Source organism: Curcuma longa, chromosome 1 (genome assembly GCF_044706935.1).
Source record: "Curcuma longa cultivar G26 ecotype Majalengka, Jawa Barat chromosome 1, ITB_CL_G26_1.1, whole genome shotgun sequence".
In the NCBI taxonomy this organism is placed as follows: domain Eukaryota; kingdom Viridiplantae; phylum Streptophyta; class Magnoliopsida; order Zingiberales; family Zingiberaceae; genus Curcuma; species Curcuma longa.
Genome location: NC_133861.1, coordinates 22,769,993 through 22,796,071, shown reverse-complemented (window position 1 = coordinate 22,796,071; position 26,079 = coordinate 22,769,993). Strand labels below are relative to the sequence as shown.

The 26,079-nt window shown below is 36.3% G+C and overlaps 4 protein-coding genes across 4 annotated transcripts; 1 reads left to right on the top strand and 3 right to left on the bottom strand.

Annotated features, from left to right (window-relative positions):
• The first annotated feature begins 5,367 nt into the window (after positions 1 to 5,367).
• On the top strand, positions 5,368 to 9,362 carry LOC141821651 (14-3-3-like protein GF14-C). The gene is made up of 6 exons (XM_074709017.1): positions 5,368 to 5,488; positions 5,594 to 6,030; positions 6,137 to 6,215; positions 6,564 to 6,686; positions 8,850 to 8,966; positions 9,053 to 9,362. The coding sequence occupies exons 2-6, from the start codon at positions 5,624 to 5,626 to the stop codon at positions 9,110 to 9,112; spliced, it is 786 nt and encodes a 261-aa protein (XP_074565118.1). The 5' UTR covers positions 5,368 to 5,488; positions 5,594 to 5,623; the 3' UTR covers positions 9,113 to 9,362.
• Positions 9,363 to 10,247: 885 nt separating this feature from the next.
• Positions 10,248 to 13,431, bottom strand: LOC141837963 (UPF0664 stress-induced protein C29B12.11c-like). The gene is made up of 5 exons (XM_074725341.1): positions 13,275 to 13,431; positions 11,795 to 11,900; positions 10,950 to 11,021; positions 10,622 to 10,845; positions 10,248 to 10,525 (listed from the first exon to the last, which is right to left on the bottom strand). Exons 1-5 carry the CDS (start codon positions 13,382 to 13,384, stop codon positions 10,417 to 10,419), a joined length of 621 nt encoding a protein of 206 aa, XP_074581442.1. The 5' UTR covers positions 13,385 to 13,431; the 3' UTR covers positions 10,248 to 10,416.
• A 788-nt stretch (positions 13,432 to 14,219) lies between these two features.
• On the bottom strand, positions 14,220 to 15,024 carry LOC141827898 (uncharacterized). The gene is made up of 3 exons (XM_074715275.1): positions 14,794 to 15,024; positions 14,607 to 14,711; positions 14,220 to 14,507 (listed from the first exon to the last, which is right to left on the bottom strand). Exons 1-3 carry the CDS (start codon positions 15,022 to 15,024, stop codon positions 14,220 to 14,222), a joined length of 624 nt encoding a protein of 207 aa, XP_074571376.1.
• Positions 15,025 to 24,300: 9,276 nt separating this feature from the next.
• LOC141843326 (uncharacterized) lies at positions 24,301 to 24,955 on the bottom strand. The gene is made up of 3 exons (XM_074731401.1): positions 24,817 to 24,955; positions 24,634 to 24,739; positions 24,301 to 24,549 (listed from the first exon to the last, which is right to left on the bottom strand). The coding sequence occupies exons 1-3, from the start codon at positions 24,850 to 24,852 to the stop codon at positions 24,407 to 24,409; spliced, it is 285 nt and encodes a 94-aa protein (XP_074587502.1). The 5' UTR covers positions 24,853 to 24,955; the 3' UTR covers positions 24,301 to 24,406.
• Positions 24,956 to 26,079: the final 1,124 nt, after the last annotated feature.

Below are 26,079 nucleotides of genomic sequence, written 5' to 3'. Positions count from 1 at the left end.
ATCGTTGTGGTAGGGCAGAGGTCGCGGTTAGTGTCTATCTGTCTTCCACCGGTGAGGGCTGAGAGAGAGCCCGTACGTTAGATAACGTATGCGACGATATTCTGAAGAGGCGCTGATAGCCTAGAACATGAGATTTTTTATTATGACATTTTTCTACTCTGATGATATTGGCTCATATTGTTCCACTTTTAATTAATTATATAAATACAGAGATACAGATATATTATGTATAAATGGAAAATGATATGAAGAAAACGAAATTGAGATAATAAAATATGATCTACTCTATTTTCCTTGACTTCTTAAACAAGATTAAATTCATGTACATCTTTTCTAATTACCCACTTAGCTTTTGGCTAACTACCTACATTCTTTGGCTTCTAGATTTGTAGGCACAGATTTAATACTACCTTGATTCAATTTCTTTAAAGTTGCTCAGAGACCCTGACGTGCTGCATTTCTGTTTGGTTTACTTTAGCTTCTGGTATATTATGTCTCTTTTATTGTACTGGTTTCTTATTATATTGTCAGCAAGTGAGGTACCTCTCGGTGTGCGGGAAGGACACCTTCGGGGCGTGACACATAACCTTTCGGTTGTTTCATATAAATTTCTTTATTAAGATCTCCATTAAGAAAAGTCATTTTAACATCCATTTGATGCACATGAAGCTTGTAAATGGATGCTAATGCTATAAGAGTCCTAATAGAAGTCATTCTTGCCACAGGTGCATAGGTATCAAAATAGTCTAGACCTTCCTTTTGTCTAAACCATTTTGCTACCAACCTTGCTTTAAAGGTTTGTAGTGAACCATCCGTATCACATTTTCTTTTAAATACTCACTTGCATCCTATAGACTTTGATCCTTGAGGTAAATCGACCAAGACCCAAGTATTATTAGATAATATTGAGTTCATTTCGTCATCTGCTTCTTTCCAAAAGGTAGAATCTCTAGAGGTCATTGCTTCTTTAAACGTTTGAGGACCACCCTTTACGTTTAGAATAATTGGGATCTTGTTTATCACAGAATCCCTAGTTTCTTCAACCAAAAAAGTTATAGCCTGAGAAGATATAAAGTTTGGACCAACTCTTTCTCTTTTCTCACTCTAGAAATTCAAGTGATTCATTGTCACTTAGACTTTTATTGCCTTAATTTACAACTACTTCTTGGAAAATTTCAGTATCTTTTTGGGGATATTCTAAATTGGGATTTGAATCAACAATGAATTTATTTTCAATAAATTCTACCTCCCTTGATTCAATAACTATATTGGACACTAAGTCCAAAATTCTATATGCCTTCGAATTTTGAGCATATCCTATGAAAATGCCTTTTATGGCTCTTGGCCCTAATTTAGTTCTCTTTTGATCAGGAACACGATAAAAGGCTAAACACCCTCACACTTTTAAATAATTTAAGTTTGATTTGCTTCCTTTCCATATTTCATATGGAGAAACCTTTCTGTTTCTTGACGGTATCCTATTATGAATATGACAAGCCGTCAATAATGCCTCACCCCATAGATTGCGAGGTATCTTAGCATTTAATAACATTGAATTAACCATATCTACTAAGGTACAGTTCTTCCTCTCCGCTAAACCATTTTGTTGCAGAGTATATGGAGCAGAACATTCATGCACAATACCATGTAACTCACAAAAATAATCAAATTCACTAGAAAAATATTCTCCACCTCTATCACTACGTATGAAAAACCTTTATTTTTTTATCATGCATGTTTTCTACTTCCATTTTATATTTCTTAAATATTTCGAATATTTCTTCTTTATTTCTTATCAAATACACATAAGTAAATCTAGAACTATCATCAATAAAGGTTATAAAGTATCTTTTTCCTCCTCTAGTAATATTTCCATTTAATTCATAGATGTCAATATGTATTAGTTCTAGTAAATGTGTATTCCTTTTAACCTTAGGAAAAGGTTTCTTAATAATTTTGAATTGTATTCAAATTTCACATTTCTTATTAAAATCCTTATTACTAAGATCAATATAATTATATTTTTGCATATATTCAATTGACTTGTAATTTAAATGTGCTAGTTATATGCCATAAATCACAAGAATCAACAATATAAAGAGAATCATCCACTTTATTATTAATGTTAAACTTGAACATGCCTTGAGTACAATATCCTTTTCCTATACACACATCATTCTTGAGCAAGATAACCTTATCAAATTCTATCACAATTTTGAATCCTCTCTTACATAAGAGATTAGCAGAGACTAAGTTTTTTCTCATATCTGGAACATGAAATACATTCACCAAGTTCAACTTCTTTCCTGATGTAAAGTTTAATTCTATTGTTCCTTGACCACACACTTTTACTGAGTTGTCATTTCCCATTAGTACCTCTCGGTTGTTCATTTCTTCATATATCTTGAATTGATTGCGGTCATTGCAAACATGAACAGTAGCACCAGAATCTAGCCACCACTCATGGGATCTTCCATGTGTTGCTATGTTTAGTTCTGTGATCATATCAATATGTATGCACTGAACTCCCTCTGTTATTATAGCAACTAAGTCCTCTTCTTCCACTAAGTTGGCTTTGGAATTTGACTCTTCTTTTGAATTATTACCCTTTTTTAGAAGTTGGCAATCCTTGATATAATGTCCTTTCTTGTGGCAATGGTAGCATACTCTGTCTCTTTTTATCTTGCTTGCTATCCACAAAGGATTTCTTTCTTTTGCCTTGATTGACTTTTGCTTCTCCAACATTGTTCACCTTAGAACTTTGAAAAAGATACACAACATCACGTTTTCGAGTTTTCTCTTCTATACATAAATGCCTTAGTAATCTTTCAATAGAGAAGTCTTCTCCAAAAAGTAGGAGTTTCTTCCTATAATCATTCCAAGATGAAGACAATTTTGCAATAATTGCTCCAACTTGCAATAATTCAGGAACCAATATTTGTAGATCACAAAGTCTACTTACAAGGATTTGTAACTCATGAACTTGATCCATGATAGACACATTATCAACCATACTAAACTTAAAATACTTTAATATGATAAATTTATCCGTACCTTGTCGCTCATTATTGTATTTTTATCCTAAAGACTTCCAAATCTCTAATGGCGATTGAATTGACATGTAGAGATCATAAAATCTATTTAACAAGGTATTGAGAATGTGCCCTCGGCATGCAAAGGTATCCTCGTCACGTTTTTTCTTCAATCGGGCAATCCTTTCTTTTTCTTCATTGGTTGCATCGTCGACAACATTGGGAATTGGTGTGCCGTTTGGATCGAGCACATAAGCAAGATTCAGTACCAAAAGAAGAAACATTATTTTATCCTTCCATTGGTTGAAGTTTGTCCCATCGAATCAATCTAGTTTGACAAACTCTTGATTCATGCCTTTGAAAGTGTTATTTTGATCTTGAGCCATCTTCACACAATATCTCTCTAAGATTGTTATGTGGAAGTGTTGAGGAAGATGAACAAGAACTTGAATATTGTGGTTTCAAGGCACGAAATCAATCGCTATCCTTAGAGAGATGTTCGCCCCCACACGTAGTTGCTATGGGTTGATGACGATACTCCCCCAGGATATAATGAAACCTCATTTCTTGTCTAGCAATAACAAGAAATTCTCACACTCTTGAACATTTAAAGAACTCTTTAGAACTCACACAATACACTAAGTAGAAGATGAGTTCATTGTCTTATAGTGGAAGATATTTATAGATACAATGGTATGTACCCTTTTATTAAACATGAAGAGTTGTATTTCTTCATTATACACCATTTCATTATGCACTCTTTCCATGAAATGAGAAGAGTTGCATCTCTTCATCATGCACCCTTTCCTTATTCAAACGAAATAAATAAATAAATAATAATATTTATTTATTCACTTTAATATATATATATATATTATAAAATATACTTCAGGTCGGGATACGTCAGACAGAAGGAGGGCGACTTGTCAGGACACATTGGACAGAAGGAGGGAGACTTGACTGTCAAAGTTACTTGACCCTATATCAAGGTTGACTGGACCTTATCCATTCTGACTCACTCAACTCACTCGGGATCCTTATTTAACCACTCATCCATCTACTCGGTGACTCGCCCATCTACTTGGATTCGCCCCTGAACCATCCTATTTTGAGCTTTGACGGTCACAGTCTACCTAACTCCCAGTTCAGCTTCTTTGTCCTGTCCAGACCAAGTATCAAGGTGTCGAGAGCAAGAGTCCTACTCCCGACTCACCAAACACGTTACTCCTATATTCAAGTCGTGCCGATTCTTTTCTGATCTTTCTCTCTAAATCAGTCAAATCTCTTAGTCAGTCACATCGCCGCCGTCAAGAAGTTATGAAATATGACAATCTGTTCCTCTTATAATGCCTAATGATCGACTTTCTACTATTATGACAATGATGGGACATTTTCCACACCGTAATGATCGCGATAAGACATTTTTCACACCCTGACAGAACATCTCCTCTGATAAAATTTCATTGCGCAGATATTCTCCTTAATTAAGGATAAGACACGCCGATATAATTCTCTCCCTTCTAGCTCCATCTATATAATCTCCTTTCTTTACGCGCACAGGTACACGAACTCGCCATCTTTAATCTGCTTCTTCCTTCAAGTTTCTTCTTCTTCCTCTAGTAACTGACTTAAATGTCGAAGTAGTCGAGCCAAGGGCACCCTCTAACCTTCCCTCTCACGGTATTGATGCTTGCAGGCCCTGGAGCTCATTGTCTCCTTCCTCCTCATGAAGTTAACCTCGGTGCTGCATGGCTGATGACATATCCGTGAGGCGATCTCAATATGAACAATGACCACACTCTAACCTTTGTTTAAGACACCTTAGTCAGCTAGCACGTTGAGAGGGCAAAGTCTTGAGTAAAACAAAAGGCCCTGATCAACTTCGTTTTAGTCGTAACCCACAAAACCATCGGCTCGGATTTAGCGGTCCGACTCGGTTCAACCCGCTATGACTTGAGCCGTGACGTGAATCTTCTTCGGTGCGCGGTTCGAGTCAGGAGCCACGGAAATTAAATCAACGCGGATGGTGATATGATCCGAAGGGCTAGGGCAGCTCTACGAGATAGTCCTGTTTCCTGATTGAGGAGAGAGAGGGGATCTGGCTTGCCTGATATCTTTCTGCGGTTGCAGGAGGCGGGCCGGCGGAATTTGGCTACTGGTCGTTGGCTCTCCGCTTTTTCTTTGATGTACGAAAAAATTGTCTACCCACAATTTCATTGATCCAATTATGTGGGACAGGCTTATAACAGGAAGGTTTTCCGTTGGGTCAGTGTACAAGACAGGTGGTATCTTTCCACTCATCATCTCTCCCTCGTAAAATCACCGAAAACAAAACCATCGGCAGGCTTTGCCCAAAGAGAAAAAGACGAAGGTGAGCACGGCGAACCCTAGTTGGCGAAGAGCTCCTCTCGCTCGATCCGACCGCGTTTCTGCTTCAGTTTTGTCTGCGAGTTCGCGTAGATCTTCACCTAGTGTTTTCATTCTTTTGATCGATCGTCTCCTGCACCGATTTTGCATGAAACAATTATTTAGATGATTTATCTGTGTCGTTGGTTCGCCAGGGAGGAAGTCTTTCGTGGAGATCTAGCAAAATGTCGCCGGTGGAAACCCCCCGCGAGGAGAATGTTTACTTGGCCAAGCTGGCTGAGCAGGCGGAGAGGTATGAGGAGATGGTGGAGTACATGGAGAAGGTGGTGAAGACGATCGACGGGGAGGAGCTCACCGTCGAGGAACGCAACCTCCTCTCAGTAGCCTACAAGAATGTGATTGGAGCTCGTCGGGCGTCCTGGCGGATTATCTCTTCCATCGAGCAGAAGGAGGAGAGCCGTGGCAATGAGGATCATGTTTCTTTGATCAAGGATTATCGAGCCAAGGTCGAGGCAGAACTCAGCAAGATTTGCGAAGGTATCCTGAAGCTGCTTGATTCCCACCTCGTCCCCTCCGCCACCAGTGCAGAATCCAAGGTCTTTTATCTTAAGATGAAGGGTGACTACCACAGGTTAGATAAGCGCATTTCCCTTATTCAAAAAAATTGTATATCTTAGCACCAAAAAAAAATCTCTCTCTTTCTTTCTGTCGTTATCTTATTTGGTTTAAATGCATAGGTACCTGGCTGAGTTCAAGATTGGAGCAGAGAGGAAAGAAGCAGCTGAAAACACTCTTGTGGCATACAAATCTGCACAAGTATGCAACATTTACATATTGAGCTTGCGTTGATTATTTGTTCTTTGTTTATTTTTGTGAACCTTTAAGCAAATTCTTGATAAGATGGATTAATGAAATTATGTATAATTAGCTACTCAACTTTTGGACCACATAAATGGTCTCTTAGCGTCTTTAAATTTGTGCAAAGGAAGATTTCACTGAACTAATTTGAGCAACCCCCTTCGTTTGCGAAAATTATTTTTCTTTGCATAGAGGGCACATAATACGTGAACCTTGTTCATTGTAACATTATCTTCTGTACCTACTTTCCAAAATATTTTTATAAATTCTGTTTCACGTGTCTGACATTCATATGATGCATAACAGGATATTGCTTTGGCTGATTTGGCTTCTACTCATCCCATAAGGCTTGGGCTGGCACTTAACTTCTCTGTCTTCTACTATGAGATTCTGAACTCACCAGACCGTGCTTGTAGCCTTGCAAAGCAGGTTTGTCTCACATATTTTTGCTCATGTGAATCTGAGTGCAAGTCACTATTTTTTACATCCTGATGCACATTATACAATTTCTGTTTGAACATGTGTGGTTCTATGCTGTTACTAGGAGTAATAAAGCAAATTTGTATTGTAGTGAGCAAATATAGCTCCTTGAATGATAAACTTCGCAACTATGAGCATTAAGTTATTTTGAGATCAAGTTGGGGAACTAAAGGCCTCAAGGAAAATAGTCATGATGTTGAAAAACAACCTTTTCTTTTTGGCCAGTAGTCAGCATATTTGGTGCAATGCCTTGTTATTTTTTTTCTATAGTTCATTAAGTTAATTCACTCTCTCAATTCATTTAGCTACGTCTCTTATTTTTCTCTTGGCTAGATCAAGATGAAAGTGGACACTCCTTTTCCCATTATGGACAATAATCTGGAACTCTAGATCTAGTTCTTCTGTTACATCATCTTGTTGTATTTTAGATTTGTGCTTGTAATTTTGAATGGCTACGGAACAAACAACCTAAAACAGTTATGTAGTCAATGGCAGAATCAGAATCTTCTGTCTGGTGGGAAACCAAACAAAGTAGCCATCCGGAAGACTACAACTTAAAAGTAGCTAGTTAAGCAGAATTTTTAACCATTTCCATTTATAAATATGACTATCATAAACAAATAATAACATAAAAAAGAAAGTTGACCTTGAATTGGTTTTTGATTAACTGCTAGTATACTGGCAAATAAAAAGAAACTAGATGCATATCTGTGCATGAATACCCCAAACACCAATTGTTAGTGAACTACAACATCTTCCTTATGAAAATTAGGGCTTAGAAAGAAGTCATGTTGACTCAAACTGGTCTAGCACCTTGCTTAAAGTCTCTAGTCATCTTTGAAGCCTCTTGAAGAAGACTGCTGCTGTCACTCATTCCTAATTCTTAAGGTAAAACTATACATTATTGAAAATATCTTTAAAATTGAAAAATTATGAATTGTTTAGGTCTGCACTTGACCGTTTGACATGCTATAGGCCCCTTATGCACCCTTCTCTAGTAGGATTAGAATTCATATGGTTTGATGTTCAGCATACATTGGCATGGGTTCTTGATGGTCTTGCAATGTCAATTGCCATTATCTTCCTTGTCAGAGTCTGATGATAAGTAATAGTTATCTTGTAGGCAATCTTTTACATCAAATCAATCCTCAAGTCAAATGCACATTTCCATCCTCTAATTGTTTGGACAACTCTTTTCATCCCACACTCGAGTACCTGTGCCAAAATAAGACTCTTGCACCATTGTAGGCACTTAGAACTTGTAATATATCTTGAATCATGGCAGCATGGACAGTCATCTTCATAGATACCCCTATTTACACAGGAAGCTAAAATATTTATATGATTAACTTCATAATTGAAATCATTCTCTGGGTCCCTGCTGTGCTGACTCACACAATTACAAGTCAACGACCTATATATGGAAGAGAAGCAACGACCCTTGCAAGAAGGTGATGGTGTTGTAGGTAGGTGATGGTGTTGTAGGTCTCACAGATACTTGTGTATGATCATACTTCTCTTGGTATAAGATACAAATCTTATTTAATAAATAATTTATATCTATTTTAGGAGGGATAATGGTTGGTGTTTATTTATAGAAAATTATAAGAATTTATATATATATATTTTGAATTCTCAAGATTGTTTTGGTAAATTTTTAGCCGAACGATCATAATCCCCCAACATTTTAAAAATTTGTTTGGTTCAAGATCATTTGAAAGATGTTTTAAGAGGAAACCAGTTTTGGCCCGTGCCCTTCAGACCCAGTTCGTATGCTGAGTTAAGCATTGCCCATGCTATTCTAGATTATGATCAGGGCACAGGTTGTGTTGAGCCTAATACGTGGTCCTGGGTGTTACTGACTGGTTGGCTTCTAACTCCTCCCATTCGACACCCCTAGGATGAATTGCATGGGCAAATATAGGATTTGTTTATCCTAGTGTGGACAATTGCATCCACTGAACTCAAAGATATTGATATTTGATCATCGATTTGTAGCCTCTCCGTTTGATTTTTCAAAAAGAAATATTTTTTTTGACATTCTATAATATAAAATAACCTTGTTTATTTTTATTTTGAAATTTATTAGTTGGTGCAAATATGGATTTGCAGGCTTTTGATGAGGCTATCTCTGAACTTGATTCTTTGGGAGAAGAATCATACAAAGACAGCACCTTGATAATTCAACTTCTTCGAGACAACTTGACGCTGTGGACCTCCGATATCACGGTCAGTTACCTTTTGTTCCTGGGTTAGTCTAGAAACGATGCTGTTATTGTATCACGGTTATCATGTGACTGGATTTTTACTGGCAGGAGGATGGAACGGATGAGATCAAGGAAGCTACGAAGAAAGAATCAGGCGAGGGCCTGTGAACTTAATTTAGTTCATTAATCATGCTAAAAGAACGAACTTTTCTGTTTGTTGTGTGGTATTTTCCATCATAAAGCAACAAACACTCCCTGAAGGATTGGATTGCTGATCCTATTTCAGTGTTTTTTGGTTGGGGTATCTACGTTCTTATGAAGGATCCTAAATCCTTAGGAAGGACATAATGATTCCACTTCAATGTTTTTTTGTAGTATCTACCTGCCTCTGTGTGATCCTTAGGAGGTTACTGCAAAGCCGCCTATTTATTATATAAAAAAATACTTTAAAAGTATAAAAATATTTTAATTACTGTTAGAATTTATTGATTGGAGTTAGAAATGAATGTTACTTTTTGTTTGAAAAAATTTGTCTTTATTCCATAGTGACAAAAAAACTGCCAAACTACTTATGAAGGATTTATAAAGATGCTATCTTTCCTATGATGTTTCTTTTAAAGAATCCTCTCTTTGTTTATTATGGCTTGTTATTTTTTTAATATTTGTGGATTAACATTTGATTGATTCCATAATGGTTTGATTAATACTTTAAATTAATTTTCTAACATGCTTAATAGTTTTATGATTCTTTACTGATGTTCATTGGTTCATAGATGAATACTTAGTCTATCTAGTCAAATATAATTTTCATTGTTATATAAAAACAGGAAAGAAAGAACAAATAATTTCTCAAGGCATCAATAACAAAAATTTACTAATTTTAATAATTTAGTCCATAGTTGTAATAAACTTGCTAATTACATTTGTTCAATAAATATTATCAATTTAACCATGGAAGGGTAACTCAACCACACTTGCAAAGGAGTGTATGTGCGCGTAGGAAAGAAGATATTTTTTAAATGATGATTTGCACATAGGGTTATGATACAGACACACCCCTCTGCCACAGGGATTTTTCATATTCATTTCTAAGAAATTTGATCCCCCATCAACCTTGAATTCTTTCCTATTAGTGCTACTTTCAAGTAAATAAGGAACAAAAATTCACCATAAAAATCTTTCTATAATTTTTATTTCCATCCTCCTAAGTAAACAAACAGGATCTTAGCCTCTTCGAGTGGCCAGGTACTTTGTTGTGAAAAAAGCAGGTTTTCGTATTTACTAAAACACAAAAGGCACCAAATTCGACATGAACAAACCAACTATTATATTACGTGAATTAAAAACTGTATATGGATATCAAACTTACAGAAACATGGAACCATAGACTTAATGCACTGTCAAAGCATCTATGTGAAGAGAACCACACTAGTAAGAACCTAAGACATCTTGAGATAGATTTGGCACCTTACTCAGTACGAGTTTTCAGCAGCGTTAGGATGATATGTTCTCCTCCTCAGTTGAGATTCAGGAGTGGGCTGCTGCAAAAAGATCTTAGTCGGATCATTCGGATCGACATACCTGCATAGAGAGATGTTAAATCAGACAAACTTAAGACTATCGAATGCCAACATTTCAATTGCAAACATTTGACGTTATCGATGTGTGTCTACTCACGCGCGCCTCATCATGTCATCCACTGGAGTCTGAGCAGCTTGTAGTGGATTGACATGGGTTGCAGCTTCTTGAACACGATAAGCAGCTGCATGCTGATTGTATTGCCTCACGGTTCCAATGAGATTTAAGAAAAGAGGGACAAAGGTTCCACATCCACCTTCCTTGAACAAGATTTTGAATTTGTGAGTTGAGTAGAGCGCACTGTGCTGGCCCTCTGGTACCACCTGAGTTAGGCACATCCAAATGAAATGATTGAGCCATCAAATGTATATTTTAAAAAAGTAAAAAAAAGAAAAAGAAATAGTGTTTGTGCTTGTCCTGCACTTACAGGTTCGACGGATCCTGATATGTTATTACAGTGAAATATTGGCTGGTTGAATTTTTCTCCATGAACAAATAGCTGCAAAAGAAAACAAGATATTCTTACATGGGAGTAATAACCAAGCATGCGTTTGGAGATGCTAATGAACAAACAGTAGAACAAAGCAGTTAATGCTCAAAATGAAAGATTCTATGCATGCTACAACATGAGGAAACAGGGGGGAATTGGAATTTGGAAGTCAGAATTCAGAAGTAGTTGTTTGACATTTTACAATCCCAGTGACACCATGCAAACTAGATTCTGGTCCAACAGGGAACGAGAATGCAGGCAACTTTTATCAGGCGGTCTGCATATCATGTCTAGAGATATTCTTTAAGGGGACTTATCTGAGTACACTCTATATGTGCCATATGTAGTCTTTAGTTGGCAAACATGGCTAACAATTTGCAATATTGTCCCTATCAGGTACATGTTAGATGTTGTAAGCAACAGTGTGAAAAATCCTATTGTAGCATGAGCTACATACAAATTAAATTGGTGATACGCTGTGTACTTCTTGCCAATGCAACATAAAATTATGCTGCTTGATCATTACCAAAAATATATTTAGAATCCCAGAGATTAACTTAACAAAACAAAATTAATAAAGATTATGGAACCAAATAATGATGTAAGATATGTTCATCCAAAGTTCTACAGACTATTATTATACAAGAAATAAAATATAATAAAGAATATGTATCAGGGAGCTCAGCAGATAGTACCATCCCCTTGTGCCAAGCAAATATGAATCCCATGCACAAGATGCCAAATGTGATTAGTAGTATACAATTAATTCAGAAAGCTCATACCAGAGGCATATCAAAAGCCACAAAGTTTCCAACAGGTTTCTTTGCAACAAACACCATTCTTATGTTTGACAAGTAAATAGTTCCCTTTGCTTTGACATGATCTTCTCTGGAAATAAAATCAACTGAATTTTTTAAAAAATCATTCGATGCGATTGCATCATTTTAGATTTGTATAACACAAGGTAGGCAACTACGATGCATGCTATAGATTGATTCTATAATGAACAAGAGGCAAAATACATTGGTTAGTTTCTACCAACATCAGATTTCTGAAACATATGGATAAGTGCAGAAACATCTGATTACAAACATTGATTAGTTAATTCATATATCGTAGTAATCATTCACAATTACTTTAAAGCAGATTGAATGATACGATATGTGTAAATTATCTCAAATTACATCTTGTTGCTTTGTCTACAACAAATAGAAATGAACAACAATAGATAAGCATATACATGAAAACCATGTAAGTGAGCATAATGCAGGAATTAACAGAACCCTTTTGATATGATGATGGATTTCTAGATTACAATGCTATTAGAGAATTTCTACATTTCACCATTAACTATTAGTCTAATGAGTATAAGAATTGTTTTGCATTTTCATGTCATCACTCTAAAAAACATTCAAAGAAAGTATAAAAAAGAGGTAAACAATCACAGACGAGCAAAGCAAATAACTTTAGATTGGAGGCACGTATTACACAATGAAAACTATAAGTGCCTTATATGGTTCGTTAATGGTACATTTTCCTACAACTCGGTTTTGTTTGAAAAAGCTCCTGGTTTTCAACTGCATTTTGTATGGATCAGATACTAGAATCGAAACCATCGTATATCAGCGACAAAACATATGTGGATGCGTAGGAGCCTAATCTAGGGCCAAATCAATAATAACGAAGATCACACTTCCGAATATCACACTCTTCTGCTTCTGCAAAAAAGTGGAATCCACCACCTTAGCGGCCTCAAATCGGCCCCATGATCATTTGTGGGGAGGTAAATCGAGAAACTGCAATTGGTTACGACGCAAGAGGGTATTGTCTGACTTCGTCAGGATTCGAACCATTCCTCTTCTGCCAGTCTGCTGCGTCGTAACCAACTCAGCTGTGTCTCCCATATCACACTCATTCCATCCTATGAAGTACATACATCCTCTAATTGATGATGCATGAGAATTCAATATGATTATCACAATAAGACGGTCCTAAAAAAATTCTGAAAAGAAGATTCATCTCCGCAAGTTTCTCAATCATCTTCGGAACAAAAGTTCAACCGTTCACGACGCGATAATAGGTAATTGCACAAATTCGCATCACATGCACAAGGGATCATCCAAAATCGAGATCAATCTGAAAATTTTCCTCCTTGGTACGATATACACGCAAAGAAAAAGAAACAAGGAAACCTTTTTGTTAAAAAGGAAGAAAAAAAGTTAATCCAAAAGCGGAATCAGGAATCGAGGAAGGGGAATGAACCCGGGGATCTTGTCGATCTCGAACTCGACGCCCTCCCTGGCGAGCACGAACATCTCGCCGACGAAGGGCACCGGCATCCCGTTGGGGAACAGCTGAGGGTTCATCGCCATCTCCGTCGATTCCTTCCTCGTTTCCTCGCCTTCGAATCAAATTGAGAATTGAGTTCGCCGATTTGGTTAGACATGGATCTCGAACCTTCCAGATTGGTAGCTACACTGACGTGGCGTAAACGCGTCCGCATTACACTTTTTTTTCATGATTATTTCTATTTTTAGTCTATATATATATATATATATATACTGACGTGGCGTAACGACGCGCCGGCGCCGGGCGCGTCGACCGCGGCCGGAGTCCGGCCCCGATTCGGCCGGAATCCAGCTGGATTCCGGCGAAATCGGCCACCAGCGCGTCTGCTGTGTTTCGGCCGGAATTCCGACCGGATTCCGACCCAATCCGGTCGGAATCTGGTGCCGATGTGTGCGCCGTCGAGTTGCGCTTCCAACGAGCCCGGGATGGTGGCCGGCGGTGACCGGACGGCGAAGAACGGCGGCGATGAACGAGGGGAGGTCGGGCGGTCGCGTACGGGAGTCGGGTTTTTTCGTCGCGCGGGATATCAGACCTATATATATATATATATATATATATATATATATATATATATATATATATATATATATATAATTTTATCTCAAAATAAACTTCCAATTAATAAATTTGACCATTTTACTGAGAGCGGTATACATTTTTTTAAAAATATTAATTTAATTATTTAAAATGTTTAATTAATTTATATATCCTATAAAATTACGTTTTAAATATCTATATTATTATTTTTTAAAAAACTGAAAATTTAAAATACAGAAACTACACTGCTGCTGCAGGCTGCAGCGAGGACACAACTAAGCTTTAATATCTCTCTCGATCTTCTCTACCTTCTCTCGGTATTTAGGAGAAAATATTGATGGAGAATGCGTCGGCGAAGCCGGCGAGGAGTTCCTCGTCGTAGTAGCTCTCCGTTTGGTCCTCCGTCGCCAGTGCCGCCTGCAACTGGCTCCTCCAGTCCACCTCCACCTTACGCCGGCTCTCGCTCTGCTTCTGATCAGCGTCGTCGTAGCTGTAGAACTCGAAGCTGTTCCGATTCGCTGCCTCCGTCTCCGTTTCCATCTCCCCGTTCCTTTTGAACCGACCTCTCACTCGCGGCCGGCTGTCGGCCAACGTCTTCCTGCACGCGTACTTAGCAAACGGCGGGGGAAATGAATTAATGGCATCGACTCATCGGAATTCTTCTTCAATTATGATCGATCAATTTAAAATGGAAAAAATAATAGTTACAGTGATTTTCCTGCGGAAGTTCCTTTGATTTCGCTTGCTCCGATACCTCTCGATCCTTTCCTTCCTCTCCTCAGCGCTGTATCGCCCGACGCGATGATTAGTCCCCTGCGATAGGATCCACGGAGCAACAAAAAAAGATTCAATTTTGAATGTGAGGAACGATTCAAAATGGGAGTTTGGTAGGTACGGGAGGAGAAATCTGGAGATCTCCGGCGCTGAGGACCCGCCTCATGGGGCTGGCGTTAGAGTTGAGGATGTGGTGGTGGAAGAAGGGAAGCGAGTGGGCGCTGCTCCTCTGGAGATATGATCGAGGAAGTTCGTGAGGAGGAGCAGGGTACGCCGCCGCCGTCGTGGTCGCCGCTGCGCCGGAGAAGAAGAGCGGGTGGAGGCCACTGTCGCTGTATGAGGAATGGAACATGGCTATGCAAAGCGCTGAGTGAGAGCTGCGGAAGCGCGTGCGTGCTCGCCTACTTATCACCGATGCTCTAGTTGCGCTGACCATGGTGGATCCCGGAGAATGTGGAATTAAGTGTGACTAGTGGGGTTAATGATGTGATAGAATTGATATCTCGCGTGTTTTTAAAATACGTAACTGCGATATTATAATCTAAATATCTGAAAAAATTCTTAATATCTGAAATAGTAAATAATATTATTTTATATTTATTTATTTATTTTAATTTATAATTAAATCATTTAAATTTTTTTCTAATATTAAACATAGAAATTTTTAAAATAAAAATTATTATTTATTTATTTTTTAATTTATAATTAAATCATTTAAAATTTTTTCTTTAGAATTTAAAAGTAAAATTAAATTATAATATTAAATATAAAATAATTTTTAAATAAAAATTATTATTTATTTATTTTTTAACTTAAGATTTTTCTTTTTTAATTTAAAAATTAAGTCATAATATTAAACATAAAAAATTTAAAAATATATATATATATATATATAAAATGATCCTATTTAGTGTTTTAAATTCTGTTGAACACTCCGATTTTAATGTCACACACAATCACATATTTTAAAACATGCATAATATCACTCCTTTTATATATATATATATATATATATATATATATATATAACTTTTATTAATATAAAATTTAAAAAAAATCTAATTATATTAAATTTATTGTAAGTAAGAAGTTATTTTCACAATTTAATAAAAAAAATTATATACTAACATCTGCGTCAAAATTCCTTTTAAAACAATAATATTGATAATCCAAACAAATCAATTGCCCCACAAGACATAAAACAGTGATCCTAATAAAATGAAACATAGTTGAGTTAATTATAACAGAACAAACTTATTGAAATAGACAAGAATCGAATTTCGACGAAACCAAAGCAATACCCTCCCCCATCATGGTCAACTGTAATTTTTCGATTTACCTCTTCACAAATAGTTATGAGACTAACCATGTAGCACCGTTGGATAACGGATTTCATCTTTTGCTAAAATAATCCCAATAAAATCACTAATAACTTTTGAAAGCCTGAGAGCCGAGACCACGGAAATTAGTAGATAACCTTACCAACAAGTGTTCAAGAGCAATGAGTCTCACAACTCTTGCGATCATCCTCTAACTTTGGAATGAAAGAGAGGTAGAAGAATCTTAAAGGAATGCAATATAGTTCTCGTAAAATTCATCAAAATGAAAGAAGCAAATCAAATCTGACCGGATGGTAAATATAAAAAAGGAATTCAATATTAAATCCATTCACCCCCAGGCTTTGTAGATGGCCTAGGATATTGATCACATTCAGAGCTCGACGACATTAGAAAATAGTGAAATTGATCCTTCCAAAAGGCTTCAACTGATAGCGAACAGTGTGGAGAAAACTTTCTGAATTTCTAACTCTCCTCAGATCTCAACAGTTGAATATATAGAAGAAACATCTTCAATGATGCCGATTAGCAACCAATTGAAAGAACTAGAACTTACAAATTTTCATATCCATCTAAACCATCATGCATCCAACGCGCCTTGATGCATCGTCATCCATGAATAGCCAACACAAGAAGCCCTCACCGACGCAATTCCAAGTGAAGAGACACCTAATTAAAGGCAGATCAATCAGCATTGAATTATCCATTTAGTCCAAACATTTCAATCACTCATCAGAGCCGAAAGTGACATATCCCCATACAGGTCCATTTACTCACTATACCGTGTAAGGATTCAAACTTGAAGAACAATGAGATTTATGTAGAAGAAAGTGCTGGCCACCTATCAAACAGAAGTGCATTAATCAATCAGGACCGTCACCAAAAGTCAAATCACTGATTCATGACAATTTTAGTCAAATCACTGATTCATGACAATTTTAGTCAAATCAGATGAGATCTTGATACTTGTGTACTCACTATATTGTGTAAACAACGATGAGGTTTGTGTAGAAGAGAGTGCTCTTCACCCACCAAAAAAAAGTGTATTAATCAATCGACACAATCACCACATAAGTCAACTTACTGATTTAAAAGCAGTGTTAGTCAAATCAGTTGAAATCTTGAAAATATTCACCGGAGGACCCTATTCCTTGTCCTTAGCATGTTGATCGGATAAAGATTTGCTTTATAAATCACACAATTCTCATGAGAAATTTAGGTTTTTTATGCGTTTTAGAATTATTTCATGCATTGGAGTGGAGAAAAAGCCTGAATCCTAGCATCCACGCTGTTTTAGTTGGCTTTTCCGTCCCCTTAGCACTTAAACCTTTTGAGAATTCAATGACACCAGTCATCATAACTTCCACCGTTCATGCAACTTTTATCAGGAAGAGAAGACCATTGCTGACCATGGTTCCTGATGTTCTATGTCTGCTACAGATGTCCTTAAACCTTCAAACAAATTGAGACTCTGAAACTCGGTATTTGTGCTTGTCAAATCCGTGTATTTTAGATCAAAGGGACATGAGAAAATCATGAACAATAAACATGAAGCCAGTATGTTTTTACTCAGATTGACACATACCTTTGCAGTCTGATAACTTCTGTAGTTTCATCCGTATGTCTGAAAGGAAAAATGCTGTTAGCATCAATCTGCACCTTTTTTTATTATTTCTCTTAACCCACCTACCTGCAAAAGAATATGGCCAGTTTTCTTTTGTTAGGTTGATTCAAACTCTAGACAAAAAAAACAAGATAGATAAAAAAATCACCTAAAATTATTATAGACAGCGTATTACCAAACGTTCTAACATGACATGAAAATGGATATTGATCCATCTCAAGTATTGACCAGTGACAGTTTGACAAATAAACAGAAGAAACTAGGAGTAGATGGAATCCTAGCTCCAAGGTACAGTGCAAACTATTTGGTCAATTAAGTGATCGCTCACTTTCAAGCAGTGTCCTTAGACCACATATCGCATATTGCTTCATGACTTTGTGGCACATCAAAAGGTATTCAACTTGCACTACCTTTGTTTTTCTTTTTCCTTTTGAGCAGAAGTATTCAACTTGCACTTGAGCAGAGGAAAATGGACCTACCACTTTCTCCATGAAACAATGAAGTCCTCCTTAGCACCTCTGTCTATGCACTAGTCTGATGACTTCCACCAACATAGTACGATAAATCCATAACCAAGGAAATGAGAATGATCTAGCTAGTGACCATCACATGCAAAACCATTAAACACTGCCCCCTAAAAAGACTACCAGTTAATTTGCATGCTTTCAGTGTTCTTTCCTTTTCATATAGAGTTCTGAGTACAACAATGCAGAATTGCCATAAGTTGCAAGGGCAATACTTGCAAGCATCCAGAACCCACTAAGGTTCAACAAAGTCATATAATCAGTTTGAACGGAACATCTCATATGGTTTTTGCAGGAGAATGATTTCCCCTTGAACATGGCTGCCTGCAGAGGAACTAAATGATACAGCAAACAAAAAGACATGGATATTGTTTCAGTCACCTATTGGTCAGTGTGTGTACTTGTTCGGTCGCTGACAAGAAAGATCCATGTTGTGTAGGTTGCCAATTGGTTCATAACAGAATCAGCAGTATGACAGAAATCTACATAGCTGAGGAACAATTAGAAACAGTAGAGGCCCACCTCAGGAATTTTAGATTATATTGATGCAACTTAACAGCAGCAGAGCACCATCTCGAAGTTCATGCACACACTGACATCATTGTTTGCATAGATCAATCAGTGTGCAAAAAATTAGAGATCCTAATAGCAGATCATATGCACAGTACAGAGAGCTGATAATAATAGTTCTAAGTGGATATTTTAACTGGCAAAAGCCTCTATGAAATATCAATTTCCATGGAGATATTAGTTAAAAGCAAAAATTCTGTTGTTCATGAAAATCTTTAGGTTATGAATATTCATTATATTTTTCTCACATAGTCAAGTCTCTTGATCCACTTGTAGCAACATGATGAAACAAGTGAAACGTCTGGTTTGATCAAAAAAAAAATTATACAAGTGAAATAATGAATAGTTATTTAGTAATTGCACATGTGAATTTAATAAAATAACTAGTAGTTAGATTGTTATTATAAGCTAAATCTTCCTACTAATGTAATTTTACCTTAGTGGATGCATAGTGCTTAATAATAGTTCCAAATTAAGTTACAAATAATTTAAAAAATCTAACTATAATGTGTATAAGACCTGCATGGGTAAAAAGATAAACGGATCTAATTAATTTTTCTACACTCAGAACTACATAGTAGTCCTCTGATACTTGGACTCTCCGTTTTCCCCTCTAAACCTGCGTCAAACATTGACACTTGGAGTTGACAGTAGACACCTCTTGCCTCAAGTCAATGATCAGTGAGTTTGACAGATAAAGCAGAAGAAACTAGGAGTATATGGAATCCCAGCTCAAGGCACAGTGCAAACTATTGGGTGAATTAAGGGGATCACTCACTTTCAAGCAGTATCCTTAGATCATGTCCAAAAAAATTTAGAAACAATCATATGGAGCACCTAGTCATTTCTGATACACATTTAGGAATTCTATTAACTGGTTGCTATATTAACAGTCTTACTTGTTTACTTCTCCTAAGCTGAGTTCCTTCTTCATCTTAATATATCCTTCCAAGTGTGAAGTCAAAAGAAAAGATAGTTAATCATATTACAAGCAACATTGTCAAATACGCTTTGACTTTTTATTTTCTATTATATTGCATGATTATGTTAGCTGAACATCAGTGATTCTTGTATAATCCACATAATCAATTTGATCTTGGATTACTTAGGATTAAATTTACAACCATTAACAAATTTGAAAAGTTAGATAAAATTTCACATTATTAGGTACTGTTGTGCAAAGGATATATATTGCTCTAAATCACTAAGGATAAATTTTTCCGAGGTACTGCAATTGCTCAAGTAACTCAAGGTGCTTATATATAGTATTTATAAAGTAATGAACAAGAATACAAGTTCTAGAAGCAAAATATCATACTAATTCTCTTACATTTAATAAAGTTACACCTTTAAAGAAAAATGTTACCATAGTGGTAAAAGGGATGCACTATAATTTTGTATTCAACATAATATATCGACATATATTGATTTATAACCGAGGGTGTTCAAAGGAATTGAATTTTAATCATGTGCAATTAAAAGACCTTATTTAACTTATTTGAACTAATATAAATTGGACCAAATTGACTTAAAATCCTATGTGGTACCTATATAATAGATAGAAAATTGTAAGTGCTAATCACTTATTTTGCAAGTGGTAAATATTTACATATCAATACAAATTTAATTTAATAATTTAATATTGATTCTATGCCCCCACATACTGCATATGTGCTATATAGTGGATCAACGGCATATCGGTTGCATATGCCTTTTAAGTTTTTAATCTCAAATTTAAGAACTAATATTCAGTGGATCTGAAATAGAGTACAACAAAAAACACACAAAAAAATAAAGAAAAAAAAAAAAAGAGAAACCCCATATTGGAAATTAAGAAATCCAAGTAATTTAGGAATAATTAAACAAGATCAGCTTAGAATGTTGGGAATCAATGTCCTCATAATCGTTAATCTTATCTCGTAAAATGAATCATCAAGATTATGTTTTCCTAATGTTGCATGTGAACTGAAACGGATGGAGGAAACAAAACAGCAAATTTTCCAGATGATAAAAATTCCAAATGTGAATTATCAATGTATATCCGATTACCACACCTGCACCTGAATTGCAAAATTAGAAAGAAAACAAAAAGAAGGAAACTTGAACACAACAACACAACAAGAAAGAAGATGGAGTTTCCTATAGGAAATAAATAAAAGGCTTATAAATAATTCTTTCAAATTTTACTGAGGTATTAATTTGTCAAGTCCAGAACAAGAAATGTAAAAAAAAAAAATTATGAGAATATAGGCACCATATCCTCAATAACGAACACCTTAAAGAAAAACATGTACAATATCAAGATGAAAATGCAATGCGCATTTTTCTCAAAAAAGTAGGCTCATCAGTTACATTAAATGAGAGAATTTCTATTTGCACAAACAATGCTCTATCAGCAACGGTCCATACACAAGTTTTAGTCCAAGGATTATGCATAAGCTATTTGGTACGTCATTCGTGATTTGAATGCACATTACAACCCAGTCGGAAATTTTGTACTTTTGTAAGATGAAATATATTTACAGGAAGCATTCTACAATCAATAGACACTTGAACAAGAGAAGGAAGAAGTTTACAGAAAATAAAAATATAAATACAAATTAATTCTTCACAAGCACATTGCTCTGATCAGAACAACAGATCACGTCAGCCCTACTGTAACAAAGACGCAACCAATTGCTATAATTTATGAACCTAGTATATGATTTCTGACCATCTGATTTAAAGAGACATCTTGCTTAATGAAATCCAATGAGGTGAACGAAATCAAAATGAGAAAGTCGCAGAGCATGTATAGAAAAGGCGGAGACTAGATCGTGCGCCGACGCCGAGAAAATCGCAGCAGACAGCGACGGAGGCGGCAATGGCGAGAGGAGAGGATTACCTCGAAGCGATCCCGTGACCGCCGGCGGAGACCCGAGCCCTGACCTTTTATAGTCCAACGAGGCGCGAGGTGAGAGAAAGCCCATGGGCCAAGGAAACGAGGCCCATTGTAAATCAAACGCAAGACCAATAAAATTAAATCATAAATCATAAATACGAAAAATAATAATCATAAATATGAAAAATAAGGGAAAAAAACAGACATTTTGTACTAGTAAGAAATCTGTTGAAAGAGAGAGAAAAAAAAAATCTGAAAATGATTTTTTAAAACTTTCTTTATTTTAGAAAGCATTATTTTGTAGAAAAGTATTTTAATTTTCTAATTACAAAAATGTTTAATGGAGTTTCCTACTCGAGAAATAAATTTGTTTTTTTTCCTTTTAGAATCCAATTCTTAGAGATTTTAATTGATAAATCAGTTTGAAACTAATAATATTAAGATTTTACAACAATGTGTCTCATTTTCAACAGTAATAATTACTATCATTATAATTATAATTGGTTCTAGTTAATTCGGCTTGTATTAATCAAAGCATATTAAATTATAATTTGTTTTTTATTACATCGAATCAAATAAAATTAAAAAAAACAAAAACAAAATCAGTTTGAGAAACATTTATCATTGAAATTTATTCCGGTAACTCGAGTCTATATTAGAAATTCAACATGCTGTTTTATTTTTAAAAGAAATATTTCAATAAACACTATACTACAAATATATTTATAAGATTTTTAAAAATATGGAATTTAGTTGAAAAACATGGAATTAAGTCAAATCAAATTTAAATTGATCAGTTCTAGGTGATTCCTATTTTTTTAGTAGGAAGATATAATTTTTATTTAATTAAGTTCCTACTAATTCACTTCAATATTTATTCTTTTTTCGATTTAACCGGAGAAACAACACTAGAGCAAACTGTATGCATGAATTAATATTAATAAACAATAAAGTTTATTAATCATATCAACTGGAATCAAGTCGAAAAAAATAAGCCTGCCCCGAATCTATGAATGAGAATTTTCTACGAATTTGATAATGGATCTGATATCAAATTTGATCGGAATGGAAGAGGCTATGAAAAAATTATTTAGATATGATTAAATAATTGAGTATGAGAATTTTTAAATTTGAATATGAAAACGGGTCTCATAAAATCTTACTCACCTGACTCAAGACCGACTCAAACCTATTTGAGACACTAGGCATAAAAAATAAAAAATAATTAGGCCTTTGACATTGTTTTAAAAAAAAATTTCATACTCTTTTTCATTCCCTTTTGGATCGAGAGAATGGTGGATTTAAAATTTTTTTTAACAAATAAAAATATTAACTTTAAAAATTAATTTTTTAAATAAAATTTAAGTTTCTGTTTTTAATGCAAAATTATTAATTAAAATTTTAGGATTATTAAAATTGAAAAAAGATAGAAGCATTTTTTAATTACTCAAATGTAAGACGGAGAGAACAATCTTACAAAAAGGAACAAAATAAAGAAATAAGAACAATGAAATAGGACAACAATAGAAAGAATTATGCTCCCGTCCTTAACTCATCGTCATCCACGAAGCATAAAATGTAAATAAATAAAAAACACATGTACAAAATAACAAAATTCAATATAATCCCTACAAGAAGCTAAGATCGCAACAAGACCAAATCAACCATTATCATTTATCAAGACTTCAATGAGGCTTTTGAGGTACAGAACAAAAGAAAAAATAAATCATATTTTTCATCACCTAAACTAGAATAATTGTAAATGATAAAATATAGACAAAGAAAAAAATCAAAAAATTTATGACTCTAGATACATCTAAATAAAAGCTAAATTTAATGTTTATCAAGGAAGTGAACTGGTAGAGATATCTAACTCGCTATTGCTTAAAAAGATAAAATCTTCCATTTCGATTGGACACAATACAGACAAATATATCAACATTTGAACTTAATCAAGCAAGGAGTATAGTAACACCCATCGGATCGGTGCGATAGAGTTAAGTGTAATTTCTCTTCCTAATCTCAACGAGTGAGAGAAGCATAAGGAGGGAGAGTTGGACAAGGGAAAGAGGGGAAACTTTGAAAAAAAAATAATTTTATTTGCATTATATGATTAAAAAATTTCTAATTCATATTTTTATTGATCAGAGGAAAATAGCATACATAAATTAAAAATAAATTTAAAATATTAAAAAAAACTCTTTTATGGCTCTATCTGTTGAAAACATAATGAGATCTTATCTGAAATTTTGACCAAAGAATAAGGTCATGCAAATCTTTTATCATGGACCATATTCTTTTCCATCTTTTAAGAAAATATACACAAGGACTATGCCTAAAGAGGTACCCTTGTATATGTGTGTCATGTTGTTTTTTAAAATTCAACATCACAATAGTGTTAATTGGCACTCAAAATTGATTATAGAATGAAAAACAAATTAATAGTGGGATAAAATGGAAAAAAATATTAGTATAAAAATATTCAATCTTCTAAGGAATATGAGGGATCTTCAGTATGAGGATAAGAATCAAAATTGAATACTTATGGAGCGGGGATGAATAGATATAATAAATAGGGTAGGGATAAGAATGGAAGATTTGAAATCCGATCATCCTCTACCTTAATCTACTCATTGTCATCCCTAGCTACCTGAATCTACTCGTCTACAATTCACTATCTGCATGCGCTCGATTAGATTTTAATCCAATAAACTTGATCAACCAACAGTAAACATATTGATCTAATTAATATAAGTAACTTAAACCAAATTAATTCAATCTTAATGATCATAACTAACTTATTCATCATCCTTGTCCGAGTCTATTGCGGCCGCCGCCTCCGCCAGCATCTTCTGTATCCTCTCTTCAGTCGCCTTCTCCTCCTGCTCTTTCATGTACGCCTGGAAGAACTCCTTGTTCTCCTTCTCCAACTCCTTCCAAACTATGCTTTCACAGAGTGCGCATCGATCAGAACATTAATCATGCATGAAATAAATAGAGAGTGCCAATATATATGTTCATATACCAATGGAGGTGATGACAGGCTTGATATTGGCGTGCTTGGAGAGAGCCTCGATGCACTCCTCCTGATTCATGTGGAACACCAGGCATTGCTCGATCAAATGCTGCACCTGCATGTGATCGGTTCGTTGAACAGATGTCAAAAGTTAAGATCACAGATGGCGTGATCATGATCGATCTTACTCACCATTCTAATGTAGGAAGCCGATGAAGGTTCAGCCATGCTTAGCTTGGAGCAGAGAATTTTTTTTCCTTCAGTAAATTAAATTAAACTGCTGCGGCTGCGATGGCTTCGTCGGCTGCGAAACTGCGAGCAGAGAGAGCGAGGAGGGAGTCGATCTTAAAGGCGATACATGTGTGGGACCCGCGGTCACGTGGGCGAAGCGTCGCCATTGGCTGAGATCGGATAAGGAGATCCTGCCCGTCCCCGTCACGTTCCTGCGCTAGATTCCCTCGTCGGTCATCGCCTCCGAGCCAATGGAGGAGCGCCACGCGAGCCACCCGGAGCAGGCTCTTGTGCAGGATGTCGTTTCGGATCGCAACTCTAGCGGGAGCGGTCGCGGTCGATCGCCGGAGCAACGGTCGGAGGAGCTGCCGTATGGGGGTAAGTCATCGTTGATATATCGTTTGTTATTCCTCTTCCGCATGCGTCATTATCGCATCGTATAACGCCATTAATTAGGACTCGCAATTATGCATGCGAAAGCTACTTAGAGGGAGTCATGCATGTTTTGATCGCATGCTACCTACCTACGCCCTCGCTGTCGAGAGGAAGAAGAGTGGAAACGACGTACGGAGGGGTCGCTAGCTGTCAGTTGTTCCCAGCGCGCAAGAAGTTAACGTGGAGATGGTTGGAGCGTTGCGGAAGGGTTGCTGTTGGTGCCCTGGTTCTGATCGGAGTTGGGAGTTGGGACAACGAGGGGGGTGGTCGTCGCCACTCGCCAAATGGTAATTATTAGCTACCCGACCCTGCTGCTGCATCACGGCGACGTTATCGGCGGAGTCTGTGGTAAAGGGTCGTTTTCTCTGTTTTGGGAGGACTGTTCGGCTGACGCGGATCGAGGGATGGAATGATATTTAGATTGAATATAGCTAGCTAGGAAGAACAGGAGAGTGACTGTGAAGAAAAAGACGATGTCAAAACACAGAAAAGGAGAAGCTAAGAGCCACCAAAGGATGGGGCGCCACCGGAGGCACCGCCCGGGCCCGGCGACGCCACCGGAGGTGCCGCCCGGGCCCGGCGACGCCACCGGAGGCGACGCGCAGCCCGGCGACGCCTCCGCACGCGGGCCGCACGCGGCGATCGGCCGATTTTTTTTTTGATTTTTTAAGTTAGGGTTTAATAAAATTTTAATAAATGATTCCTAACTATAGTTGGGATAGTTTAAATAGGTTTTATTAAAACCTATAAAATTATCTTATCTAGAAAATCATACCAAACGCATTTTCC

Excerpts from the sequence above, each read along its gene's own strand:
- LOC141821651 (XM_074709017.1), top strand. The coding sequence starts at position 5,624 with ATGTCGCCGGTGGAAACCCCCCGCGAGGAGAATGTTTACTTGGCCAAG. Across the intron at positions 6,031-6,136 it reads ATGAAGGGTGACTACCACAG|GTACCTGGCTGAGTTCAAGA; the intron begins GTTAGATAAGCG and ends TTAAATGCATAG. Across the intron at positions 6,216-6,563 it reads TGGCATACAAATCTGCACAA|GATATTGCTTTGGCTGATTT; the intron begins GTATGCAACATT and ends GATGCATAACAG.
- LOC141837963 (XM_074725341.1), bottom strand. The coding sequence starts at position 13,384 with ATGGCGATGAACCCTCAGCTGTTCCCCAACGGGATGCCGGTGCCCTTC. Across the intron at positions 10,846-10,949 it reads TATCAGGATCCGTCGAACCT|GTGGTACCAGAGGGCCAGCA; the intron begins GTAAGTGCAGGA and ends TGCCTAACTCAG. Across the intron at positions 10,526-10,621 it reads GATGACATGATGAGGCGCGC|GTATGTCGATCCGAATGATC; the intron begins GTGAGTAGACAC and ends CTCTCTATGCAG.
- LOC141827898 (XM_074715275.1), bottom strand. The coding sequence starts at position 15,024 with ATGTTCCATTCCTCATACAGCGACAGTGGCCTCCACCCGCTCTTCTTC. Across the intron at positions 14,712-14,793 it reads ATCTCCAGATTTCTCCTCCC|GGGACTAATCATCGCGTCGG; the intron begins GTACCTACCAAA and ends ATCCTATCGCAG. Across the intron at positions 14,508-14,606 it reads ACTTCCGCAGGAAAATCACT|TACGCGTGCAGGAAGACGTT; the intron begins GTAACTATTATT and ends CCGTTTGCTAAG.
- LOC141843326 (XM_074731401.1), bottom strand. The coding sequence starts at position 24,852 with ATGGCTGAACCTTCATCGGCTTCCTACATTAGAATG. Across the intron at positions 24,740-24,816 it reads CGGCTTCCTACATTAGAATG|GTGCAGCATTTGATCGAGCA; the intron begins GTGAGTAAGATC and ends GATCACATGCAG. Across the intron at positions 24,550-24,633 it reads GCCTGTCATCACCTCCATTG|TTTGGAAGGAGTTGGAGAAG; the intron begins GTATATGAACAT and ends GTGAAAGCATAG.